Below are 12486 nucleotides of genomic sequence, written 5' to 3'. Positions count from 1 at the left end.
GACGCCATCTCAAAAGAAAAAAAAAAAAGTAGAAATGACTGACTAGGTTTAGCCAAACTTGGCTTATTCTCTTGGGGCGAGTCAGAGGTAAGCTCTCAGACACGAAGCCCCTCTGCATGAGGGACCCAAGGCTGGGCTGGGGCAGGGGGGTCATGGGAAGCAAAGAGCAGGTGGGGCCCCCTATTATGATGCTCAGAGTCTGTCTGGAGAGGGAAGCATGGATTCCTGGGTATTAACTGCAGCACAGGCAGGCCACACGCTAGACAGAACATCTGAGGGTGGGGAAACCTAGGAAGGCTTCCTGAAAGAGGAGAACGGGGCACTGTCACAGTCATCAGTGATCTAACAAGAGACAGCACCCTCATGGTGACAGTAGTAGTTTTGCCTCAGGGGTGTGAAGGCTCCCTGTGGCTATGAACAGACGGCCACACATGGCTCAGGGATATAGCCTGACAACCCCTGGCCTCAGCCTCTGCCAACCAGATGCCCTTTGCTGAGGTCAAATGGAGCTGGCTGGCCATGGACCTCATGTCCCCAGGCCTCTGCCAGCCCCACTAGACTCTTATCAGCCTGTCCCCAGCTCCAGACAGCATCCCCTGGCCGTCCTGGCCGGATTCCATTTCTCAGGGTTCCCTGAAACTCACCCTGGGTGAGCCCCGCCCCAGCCAACTCCACCCATGCAGGGTGGGCAATGAGGACCCAAGACGTTCAGCTGCTGCTTACAAATCCCTGGGGGCCCAGCTGCTACCTCAATGGTGATGACCTCCACCTGGACGTTGGTTGGGAGGGACAGGTTGGGCTGGAAGCGCTTGGCCAGGGCCACAAGAAGGTGCAGGGTGGACAGCAGGTCCTTGTTGAAGATGGCTGGGAAGAGAGTGGAGACAGGTCAGAGCCCAGGGGGCCGCCAAAACGTGCAGCCAAATGCAGCCTTCCTCATTGTCAGAACAACCATCTGCAGATGAAGGAGGTCTGTGTCCAGCCTTCTGCAGAGCAGAGATCTGGGGATACATGTTCAGAACCTAAAAACCATCACACTTCACCCCGTCATCCCTCTTCTTAGAATACAGCCCAGGGGTACGATCTACCTTGTGGAAGGAGCGCTAGACACAAAGATGTTCACTGCAGCACTGTTTACAATTGGAAAAAACCAAGTGACCTTGGGAAGGCACTGGCTGAACGATCATTAGGTTTCAGCTCAATGTGACTTAATTCAAGGTTGATTTCATCAACATCAATTACTGATTGTGAGACCTTACAGGTTGCGAACGCAGGCGCACGTGAGCCAACAAACCTGGGTTTGAAAACTGACTCTGTTAAATCCTCACCGCCCAACCTTGGAGAAGCTGCTTAACTTCTTTCAGCCTCAGTTTTCTCACCTGGGATGGGGGTTGAGGGGATATAGAGAATTGAAGGGAAAGAAATCTATACCAAACTATGAACCAGGTGGGGTAGGGAATTTTAGGTGTTTGGCACACTCTTTTGTTTTTTGGTGTTTTTTTGATATGGAGTCTTATTCTTGTAGCCCAGGCTGGAGTGCATTGGCGCGATCTCAGCTCACTGCAACCTCCGCCTCCCAGGTTCAAGCAATTCTCCTGCCTCAGCCTCCTGAGTAGCTGGGATTACAGGCACCTGCCACCACGCCCAGCTGATTTTTGTATTTTTGTATTTTTAGTAGAGAAGGGGGTTTCACCATGTTGACCAGGCTGGTCTCGAACTCCTGAGACCTAAGGTGATCCGCCCACCTCGGCCTCCCAAAGTGCTGGGATCACAGGCATGAGCCACCGTGCCCGGCCAGGCACACTCATTTTTTGTACAAGCAGGGCCTGCAGATATTCCAATACTTTAATGAAATGAGAGTGAGGATGGGCTGACCATGGTGCTTGGAACTCAGCAGTGACTGTCATTCTCCACGAGACCGTTTGCTATCCTTGGGCTGCACTTTGCTGCAGTAACACCCTCCGGGGCACAGACATGTGCTGGGCTGTTGGCTGCTCTGCCAGATGACTGACTGTGGCTGCCCGAGGCTTCTACCTCCTTCCTGACTCCCAGGTTGTACCCCTGCTGGGAGGAGGATGAGCACGCCTTCCTGGTGAGAAGCCTGGAGCAGAAGGACCCCAGCGGCCCCACACTCCCCCGGGGTGGCCAGGTTGTGGCCCACGTACTCTCCACGCTCCACTTGGCTTGCCGCTCCTCCAGCTGCAGACTCCGGTTCACGGCCTCCAGCACCACCGCAAGTTTGTGCTTCTGGCTTGTGGCTGTCAGGGCGATGTCCTCTGCTTCCAGCTTGAGTGCCGCCAGCCTCTCTGGAGGCAGGAGAGGGTGGTGAGGGCCCCTGGCTGGGGGCAGCTCAGAGAGTACCTGGGGACCCTCCAGGAGGCTGAGCCTGCCTGGTGCTTCAGAGAACATGGGTCTGGAGAGCTCATTCTTGGTGTTGGACCCTGGGACACACCCACAGCCTCAACCAGGTATGCCCTCCAGTTCCCAGGAATTGGTGGGGCAGGCAGGCCACATGATATGAGCAAGTCTCAGCCCCCTGAGCTGGTCGAGACAGCCCACCTCACCTTGATCAGCCTGTGCCTGCATCCCTTGCTCTTCTGCACAGCTGTGTCTACTTCATCTCTGCAGGGCAGTGTGGCCTTGTGGTTAAAGCCTACACTCCTAGGCTTCTATCCTGAACCCCCTGCTTCCCTAACCATGAGACTTTGGACAAATTATGAGCGTTTCAGAGGCTCACTTTAGTCATCTGTTAAATGGGGATAGTAACAGCACAGGGCTGTTCTGGGGATGAATTGCGCCTGCTACATGGGACATGACCGGAAGTGCTAGCCGCATGAGTGGAATTGTACAGCCCATCTCCAAAGAGCTCGGTGAACACTGCGGAGGCTGGCCCCAGGCGAAGTGCTGAGGACATGGAATCATGTCCTATCTGTAGGACTCCTATCTGTAGCCTCCAAGACCACAGTTGTGTGCAGAAGAGATGCGTAGACCAGACATGACCACACAAGGGCAAAGAGAGAGGATAACTCTGGGGCTTGTGGGGACACTTGCCCGGGGCCAGGAAGAGGCCCTGAGAATGCACACCCCCAGCAAACCCCCTTGGAGATTTCCAGACTGAGGAGGAACACGGAGGCAGGAGCCCAGCCCTGTCCCCAGCCACCCAGGACTGCCCGTTTTCTCTCCAGCAGCCTGGGACAGCCCGAGGGCAGGGACCATGGGTTCTTTTGTTACCTCCCAGCACCTCAAAACAGCAGGCACTCAATAAGTGTTGGAGAGGCAGTGTGGTGTGGTGGAAAGGTCACCAACCCAGGTGTCAGAGCCCCAGCCTGAGCCCCAGCTCGGCCCCCTCACTCATGGGCCATGGACAGCGCCTCCATCTCCCCAGCCCAGGCCCATCTAGAAAGTGAGACAGGGGTCCCTAAACCCGGGGTCATTGTGGGGACTGAGGGAGAGAGCCCAGCTGTAGGGCCTGGAGGGGCCAGGTCAGGGGGATGGGGCCAAGGCCCAGGCAGCCCCAGAAACAGCCACTTACGGAATAGGTGGTGCAGGATGAGCCCGTCGAACATGTCTTCCTCCAGGCTGCGGACCACAATGTGCTCGGGGAGGAGAGTGGTGTTGATCCACTCCATCAGCACCTGCAGGCCCCAAGGGGACAACTTTTGGGGGGATGGGGGCTTCTCACCTGGCCCTACACTTGGCTTGGAATGCCTGCCTCTCGCCTGCCAACTCCTACCCATCTTTCAAGACCTGGTCAAATGTCACCTCCACTGGGAAGCCCTCCTTGATCTCCCAGGCTGAGTTAGGGGCCTGCTCTGGGTTCCTGCAGACTCCCTGCTTCTCTTCATCACAAACCTGAGCAGCGTGGGGCTGTCATTATCATGTATGAGGTTTTAGTACCAGGAACTAAACTACCATAGCAAATACCTAAAAATGGGGAAGTGGCTTGGGGAATGGAAAGAATTGGACAATGAACACTTGATAGAAAAAGCCTAGACTGCCCTGAAGAGATGGTCAGTAGAAACATGGATTTTTTTTTTTTTTTTTTTTTTTTTTTGAGACAGTGTCTCGCTCTGTCACCCAGACTGGAGTGCAGTGGCATGGTCTCGGCACACTGCAAGCTCCGCCTCCCAGGTTCACGCCATTCTCCTGCCTTAGCCTCCCGAGTAGCTGGAACTACAGGTGCCCACCACCACGCCTGGCTAATATTTTGTATTTTTGGTAGAGATGGGACTTCACTGTGTTAGCCAGGATGGTCTCGATCTCCTGACCTCGTGATCCAACTGCCTCGGCCTCCCAAAGTGCTGGGATTACAGGCGTGAGCCACCGCGCCCAGCCTGCAGAAATATGGATGTTAAAGGTGTTCCTACTGAGGTCCCAGGAGGAAATGAGAGACATGACACTGGACGTGAAGATGGAGGTGGGAATTGTAGCGATGCATCCATAGCTGAGAGCCCAGGATGCTGCAACCATCAGAGCTGGGGGGGAAGGGAGGAGACAGGGGCCCCTGAGAGCCTCCAGAAGGAGCCGATCCTGCCAACCCCTTGGTTGACGACCTCTGGCCTCCAGCACTGTAAGACAATAGGTTTCTGTGGTTTAAGTCATCCAGTCTGCACTCACGTTACAGCAGCCCTAGGAAGCTAATGCAGGGACTGCTGATGCCCTGCCCCTTCCTTGACTGGCACCTACTGGCCCAGCTCCCACCTGCAGCTCTGCTCAAAGCTGTCCCCACTCTGCTTGTGCTCAAAAGGTCAGAGTGCCAGGGAATCAAGGCCCAGCCCTTTCTCAGAGAGCAGCTGTTCACTAAAGGTTGTCAGGAGGTTGTCAGGGGGTGGTGTATAAACACCCCAGCTCCATCGCCCCTCGGGAAGGAATGCTCTGAGCCTGCTCTATGCTGGTTCCAGGATACCTAGCAGGCTTCAGCCCCCAGAACCACGACCAGCTCCATCACTAACCATGTATTGGCCCCTTCCCTCCCATGACTCCTGGCATAACCTCCCAACTCAACTACTGGCACCCAAATCCTTGTCTCAGGATCAGCCTCTGGAGGAGCCTGAGCTGGTATGACGTGTCAGCACCCCTCCAGGTCTTCCAGGCAAGACCATGGATGGTGTCCCCAGTGCCAGGCACAGGGCTGGGCCAGGTGTGCTGGCCAAAGGTGGGAAAGGTGGATGGAGGGAATAGAAAGGATGATGGAAAATGGCCCAGAAAGCCTCTGGGTAGGGAAGATGGTGTAGGCCAGGAGGTCTCCCTGGAGGAGGCAACAGAGAGGCCATGTGGAGACTGAAGACACAGAGGCTGAGGGAAACAGAGGCCTGGAGCCCACCCGTGCCCAGATGGTCCAGTGGCCATAGCAGCAGACCCATGACCAAGGAGAGAACTGAGCACGGGTGACCCAGGCGCACCGCCACCACCTCACCAGTTCTCCTACATCCTTGGGCAGCCAAGCTGGGGAGGAACACCGGCTTAGGGGCTGGCAGCTCGTGTCAAACCACAGCTCCGTAATGGGCAGCTGCATGCCCCTGACAGATCAGGTCACCTGTCTAAGCCTCGTTGTCTGTCCTGTCCCCAGGATGTAGGGGACAATAGATTCCCCTCAAATCGCATGAGGTTGCTGGGATGGTGTATGTGAAGGCACACAGTTGGTGCTCAATAGATGTTTGTTCATGCAGGCTCTGTGGGTGACTTGCTCCATTCAACAGGCCTCCCAAGGGTCTTTGGGGGTTGCCACACCCCAGCCTGAGGTCAAGGAATGGAGGCCGCTGCCTGGTCTGCCAAGAAGAGGCACCCAGGGAAGTCAGGGCTGTGGACGCTGCTGTACCTTCTGCAGTTCTTCAAATTTGGGGTCCTTTCGGGAAGTGGGTGGCAGGTATCTCTTCTTTCCTCCTGGAAGCAGAGTGGGTATGACAAGCGCGTGGGGACCCTGTGGGGTGCTTGGCCACGCTCTCTGCAGGTCACCCACAGAGTCTGGCACCACAGCCCCAGGTGCACTGGCCTTGCCACTTCCGCCCCAGCGTGCTTTCCCTCATTTCCCTCACAAACACCAGCTCATCCTCAGACACTGCGGCATTTATACTTTGAGACATGAACTCGGAAGTTATTTCTTGATTACTTGACATTCAAAGTGAACTAGGCAATATGTTTTATCTGGGAACCCTACCTATTTAGGTCAAGTGAAACCCCAGCCAGAGAAGGGAGGAGGTGCCCAGGCTCACCAGGCTCTAAGGGGCAAAGGTGGGACTTACCCCAGGTCTGCCAGGCCCCTCCATGGCCCCTCTAGTAGTCAGACTCCCTGGGGCAGCCCTTAGAGGCCCAGCAGCTCCCCTTCCCCAAGGCCATGGCCAGCATCTGCCCACATTCTAGACTCACAGAACCCACAATATGTCAGGGCTGAGAAGGACCTCTGAGATCAACTAGTTCCAACGTACATGGGGGGAAACTGAGCCAGCAGTGGGGACTGTCTTGCCTAAATTCACAAAATGCATTGTCTCTCACGTGACTCCAATAAAGGCTTTTCCTAGACATTTGGAAAACCTTCAAGGACTACCCAGCCCCGTGTCTTCTGACGAATGGGAAGGCAACAGCATCATGGGTTGATGTGCCCAGCACAGGGCAGGCTCTGGGCCAATGCTTGGGCTAGTGAGCAGGTGAGTGAGTGAATGAATGAATGAATGAATGATGAACAAACGAATGAATGAAAATGGTGCTGTCCCTTCCTGGAGCAGACTTCCTGCCACTTGAATCATCCAATATCCCAGCTCTGCTTGCCAGATCTTTAAGTCTCTTAAACCAATTGTAAAACAAAAAGTTTTTTTTCTTTTTTTTGTAGTAACTAAGTCCTACTATCCTAACTCAGCAACTTTCCTCAGGACACTTTCTAATCTTCAATGGTTTAAACACAGAATACCAGACAGTGAAGAAGCCAGCCAGGTGACTCTGGACCAAGCTTGTCCCCTCTGGGGTCTCACCTGCTGCACCAGCGACCCTGTTGGCGCTGGAGTTCTCGCTCCATAACACCTACTTAAAAGGTGGCATTCAGGGCTGGGCGTGGTGGCTCACGCCTGTAATCCCAGCACTTTTGGGAGGTCGAAGCGGGTGGATCACTTGAGGTCAGGAGTTTGAGGCCAGGCTGGCCAACATGGTGAAACCCCGTCACTACTAAAAATACAAAAATTAGCCAGGTGTGGTGGCAGGTGCCTATAATCCCAGCTACTTGGGAGGCTGAGGCAGGAAAATCTCTTGAACCTGGGAGGTAGAGGCTGCAGTGAACCGAGATCGTGGCACTGCACTCCAGCCTGGGCAACACAACGAGATTTCTGTCTCAAGAAATAAATAAATAAATAAAAATTAAAAGGCGGTATTCACAGGAGTTGGAGAAAGCTGCATTCTGTTCCCTTCCCTTCAATTATTTCACACGTTTTCTTTGTCAGCACATTTACGTGTTTGTGGTTCCAGGAATTCCAATGAGTTCACCTAAAGCCCTTCCCCCTGGGCCATCTGGTTGCTTCCTGCTGTGCTGTTGTTCGTTTCTTTCAGAGAACACAGGGAGGGGACAGCTCTGGGCACCTGCACCCGTCCTTCTTTTGAGCCATCTCCTAGAAGGGAGGTTTCAGGGACTGTGGCCGCCAACCCCCCAAAGAGCTCATGACACAGAGCTTTGCTGAAAGGGTGACCCACACTTGTTGAATTGCTCCATCCTATGCTCACCCCTTTTGAAAGAGACCCACATGTGTGAGGGGAGCACATCAGGAGCCCCACACTCTGCAAAGCATCGCTGCCTGGTGGGCATCGCTGTGGGGTGGGCATCACTGGGGTGGGCATCGCTGCCTGGTGGCATAGCTGTGGGGTGGGCATCGCTGCCTGGTGGGCACCGCTGTGGGGTGGGCATCGCTGTGGGGTGGGCATCGCTGCCTGGCGGGTATCGCTGTGGGGTGGGCATCGCTGCCTGGTGGGTATCGCTGTGGGGTGGGCATCGCTGCCTGGTGGGCATCGCTGTGGGGTGGGCATCACTGCCTGGTATCGCTGTGGGGTGGGCATTGCTGCCTGATGGGCATCACTGTGGGGTGGGCATCGCTGTGGGGTGGGCATTGCTGCCTGGTGGGCATCGCTGTGGGGTGGGCATCGCTGCCTGGTGGGTATCGCTGTGGGGTGGGCATCACTGCCTGGTATCGCTGTGGGGTGGGCACTGCTGCCTGATGGGCATCACTGTGGGGTGGGCATCGCTGTGTGGTGCGTGTGGAACCCCAGTTCTGGGACCACCCTCCTTGGGCTCAGAACTCAGCTCCACCACTTGCTAAGAGTCTCCTGTTGCTGTGGCACGTTATCCCTTGTGCCTCAGTTTCCCACATCTGTATAAAGTAGGCAATGACGCCCATCCTTGGGAATAAACGAGTTGCTACAGGTAACAGGTGCTGGTGTAGCAGAGGCACACAGAAGGCTCCCAGGACGAGAGCAATCGGTATTCACCATCGTAATCCATACCGTCTCTCACCTGGAGAGAAGAGGTTCTAGCTCTGCAGAAGGTTCCAGGAGGAGGAGTTGGGTCAAGCATAAAGCAGAAGGCGGAGGCAGGGGTGAGCAGAATTAGGCACTCAGCTGACAGCTGGGAAGGCACTGCATGTCCCAGGCATGGCCAGGCTCGCTCTTGCCATGCAGACCCTCACCCTCCACCCTCAGACCCGCATGGGCACACACCTTGTGAGAGCATCTCCTCCGCTGGGGGCTCCACCCCTTTGGGGAGCTGCAGCAGGTCGTACAAGGACTCCAGCTCCATCACCTCCCAATCCTGTACAGAGGAGGCGGGAGAGGACGTCATGGTCTGAGAAACCCCAAAGTCACTGAGCCCCTCATTTCCTCTAGACCTAGAGGCAGAGAAGGAGGGTAGAAGCTGGGCTCCAGGGGCACGTCATCATGCCAGCCTAGGCGGGGGGTACGGGCCCTGTGAGAAAGAGCCCTTGAACCAACCCTTGCGGGGTGACGGGGTAGAAAAAGGCACAGAAGCTGAGGGCAGACACAGCCAAGCAGACTTGGTGGGGAAGTGGTCCTTCCTCAGGCAGGTGCAGAGCGGCTGCCCACCACGCTCTTGCAGCCCCCAGCCCTCTACCCAGGGACCCCCACCCCACCCCGTCAGGACAAAGCAGGTACAGCTCACTCCTCAGAGCTTGTCAGGTTGAGCTCAAGGGAAACCTCCCTGGTCGGCCTGTGTGGGGCTGGCTGAGGTGGATGCGTGGAATGGTGACATCGCCCATCCCATAAACCGGAAGGGCCAGGGTTGACAGGGGCACTGTTCATCTTCCTCATCCTCATTATGGGCAGAAGGCTGGGCTTGCCACATGCCCGGGACAGGGGCAGACCCAGAGGCCAGCCTAGCCCTCCTTCCGGTTCCCCTGGCTCACTTCCTCTCCCGCAAAGGCTTCGCCGGCTCGGCTGGCGCCTTTTGGCCTCCCTCTTCCTCCCTCTTCAGCCCCTGGGTCTTCTCAGTGTTTTCAAACTCAATCAGACATTGGGGTGGGGGATCACACGGCAGAAGTTGGTGGCCAGAGCAGGGAGCCCCCAGAGCTGTGGGAGACGGAGGCATTCACTCGACTGGAGCCACTCGTGTCAGACCAGCAGCCAGCCTGGGGTGGGGGACGCCAGACTCCATCCTGCCCTGTAGTGTGGAGGTGGTGGGGAACCCAACTGACTCCCAGCCCCTTAATCCCCAAGCTGAGGGCCATGGTCAGAGAAGACGAAAGCACCCGGCCTGGGCATCAGGAAGCCTGGGTCCCAGGCCAGCTCTTCCTCACTCATGCTGTGTGACGTTGGGCAAACCCCCTGCCCTCTCCGGTCCTGGATGCAAGCTTACAAGGAGGGCCTGGACTCGATGCTGCCCAAAGGGATCAGCAGCCTGGGCAAGCCCCTTCCTGGCCCTAGGTCCTCAGTTTCTTCACCTGGAGACAGAGGGGTTGGCTGAAGTTCAGGGACAGTAACTCCTCCGTAGAACAGGGTGGGAGGACTCCAAGCAGACTCTGAGCAGGGGCAGTGGGAGGGGCCATGGGGACTCAAGGTCCCACTTTACCGACTCCCTTCCCCAGGTGGCCTCGGCTGGGACTGCACTCTGGGATCCTTCCCAGGTGGTGTCTGGGCCCCTCCCTCCAAGACCTCCAGCACCCAAGTATGGTGGCTCCGATGCCAGAACTCACCCAACCGCTTTCTCCACGCAGGAAAACGAAGGCCTACTGGGTGCAAAGTGTGGTCCCTGGGTTCCGAAAGAAAGCAGGTTCCGGGTTCTTCTGGGGGCTTTGGGGACCAGGCCAGGAGGCAGGAGCCCCGCTGCTCACTTCCTCCAGGGCCCGCTCAGCCGGCAGGAGCTTCCTCCTCTCTGCAGCAGGGCCCAAGGGGGCGGATGTCATGAAAGTGAAGCTGCCACAAACCTCCAGAAAGCTCTGCCTGGAGCCCGAGCGCCCGCCGTGCCACCTGGGCCCCAGGGGTTCTGCAGGCCACTTAAACTCAATGCTTCCATTTCTCTCCCTCTCCACGCCTGCCCCAAATCACGCCAGTTTCCCCGCAGGCTGTTCACCTCCAAAATGGCAGCTACTTAGGCCAGAGCCTGGGGTCGACCGCTACAACCCACCACCAGCACCCTGTCGGCCTGGCCTCCACGCTCTATCCTGCACCACCGTCCTGCCACCTCCACACCCCGCCCTGGGCCAGGACCGTTCCTCTCCGGGGACCAGGCGGGAGCCTCCTACCTGGACTCTGAGCTGCAGTCTTCCCCACGCCCCCTGCCTGCCCCTGAGCTGAGTCTCCCACAAGCCCTCGGAGGAGTGAGTCACTTCCTGTCCCCACTCACTCAAACCCACCAACGGCGCCCAATAGCTCTTAAAATAAAATCCAGGCTGTGAAACCCAGCCCATGAGCCCCAGCATAAGTAAGCTGCCAGCCACACCTGCGTCCTCATCCCCCAACCTCTCTCCCGGCCACAGCGACCACCTGCCTCCCTGCCTTGTTATCTTCACATGTCCTGTTCCCTCCACCTAGAAGCCCCTGCCCCAGTTTTCACGTGGCTGAGTCTTTATCCTTCACACCTGCTTAAATGCCTCCTCCTCTGGGAAGCCTTCCCTGACTGCCCTCCCTGAAGTAGGTCCTCCCTATAATTCTTTACCATGGCCCCTGGAGCTTTCCTTCACAGCACTTAAACCCATGGCATTATTGGCTCAGCTGGTCGGTCAGCTGGTGTGTGACGCCTGCCTCCCCACCAGACCTTTGCTCCTCAGGAGCTGCTATGGTCTGTCTCTCTCAATCACGGTTACATACCCGTGTCTAGAACAATGCTTGGCACGAAGTGGGCTCAGTGAATAAATATTGATGGTTGTTGCCGAGGGGATCTGGAAGGCTTTCCAGAGGAGAATGGGGCCTTGACGGTTGCATAGGAGTCTGCAGTAGAAGAAGGGGTGAGAACGTGGCAGGTGGAGAAAACAGCATATGCAAAGGCATAGAAGGGTTCGAGAAGGAGAGATCTCAGCACAGCAGATAGTCAGAGAAACACTTCAGACCCGAGCTGGTCTCTCGAGCTGGAAATCTTCACCATCCGGGCTGAAATGGTGTTTCCCTAGCAACAGGTGACTGGGAAGCTATCCACCCTTTCTGACAGGTTAGGCAGAAAGTGGCTAAATGAGGTGGGATGCAGGTGTAAGGAGTATGTGAGAGCAGGAAAGTACAGTTGTTTACGAGAAGTTAATATAAAAATGACAAAACTTAGTACTGGTATTGTTGCTAATATTTATGGAGTCATTGGTGATGAAACAAACATAATTTTAAGGGCTTTCATTTTACTGGAAACTTCCTTTTGAGGTAGGTACAATCATCACCCCCATATTACAGAGGAAGAAACTGAGGTGCATGATTCAGTCCCTGCCATTCTGATGTGCCCGTGCTGGACTGGGGCTTGTGGCAGGTGGGGAGAGGAGCCACCATGCAGGACCTATTTTGCTGGGGTGTGTGTAGCAGGCTCAGCCCAGCTCCGGATCCAGTGGTTCTGGTGGTGGCTTCTGACTCTGGATCACAGCCATGTAGGTGTAGCAGCCCCAGTCCCAGCAGCCAAGAGACGGTGCTTTCCCATGTGCTAACTGAAGACTGTTTAATAAAGGGACAGCTGGGGCAGGGTTAAAGGAACCCAGAAGAAACGGTGCTGCAACCCAGGCTAGCAATATGGGGGAGCCGTTACTTCTTTAAAACCTAGACGGCAAAGGAGGGAGTGGGTGGCAGAGTCCAGGAACAGAATCACTAAAGCTCTAAGAGGGGCCTCGCGATAGGAGCTGTGGCCTTTGGTAGAGGGACACAGCCAGGTCATGGTGACCCAGCAGAAGGGCACAGCTGGGTGAATCAATGACCAGGCCTCACTCTCCTCCCTCCTGCCAGGGCCTCCCTGGCCACATCCAGCCAGAAGCCAGAGAAAAGAAGTCCCCTGCTGTGGTCCATAAATGTCAGGAGAGAAAATGGTGGGGAGTGGAT

At 56.1% G+C, this 12486-nt stretch overlaps 1 protein-coding gene across 9 annotated transcripts in view; it reads right to left on the bottom strand.

Annotated features, from left to right (window-relative positions):
• PARVG (parvin gamma) overlaps positions 1–10814 on the bottom strand; it is a 67664-nt gene extending 56850 nt beyond the window's left edge. For 6 of the 9 annotated variants that reach the window (XM_030914170.1, XM_030914171.1, XM_030914167.1 and 3 more), the window contains exons 1-7: positions 10725–10814; positions 10176–10354; positions 8689–8779; positions 5816–5880; positions 3530–3632; positions 2163–2303; positions 749–864 (exon numbers count right to left, since the gene is read on the bottom strand). In XM_030914170.1, the coding sequence (XP_030770030.1) occupies positions 749–864; positions 2163–2303; positions 3530–3632; positions 5816–5880; positions 8689–8767 (504 nt within the window). In that variant the 5' untranslated portion in view covers positions 8768–8779; positions 10176–10354; positions 10725–10814. The other 3 variants (XM_030914164.1, XM_030914168.1, XM_030914169.1) reach the window with 3 other exon arrangements.
• Between the last annotated feature and the right edge of the window lie 1672 nt (positions 10815–12486).

This window comes from Rhinopithecus roxellana, chromosome 13 (assembly GCF_007565055.1).
Source record: "Rhinopithecus roxellana isolate Shanxi Qingling chromosome 13, ASM756505v1, whole genome shotgun sequence".
NCBI classification, from domain to species: Eukaryota; Metazoa; Chordata; class Mammalia; order Primates; family Cercopithecidae; genus Rhinopithecus; species Rhinopithecus roxellana.
This window is presented reverse-complemented; position numbering and strand designations above follow the sequence as displayed.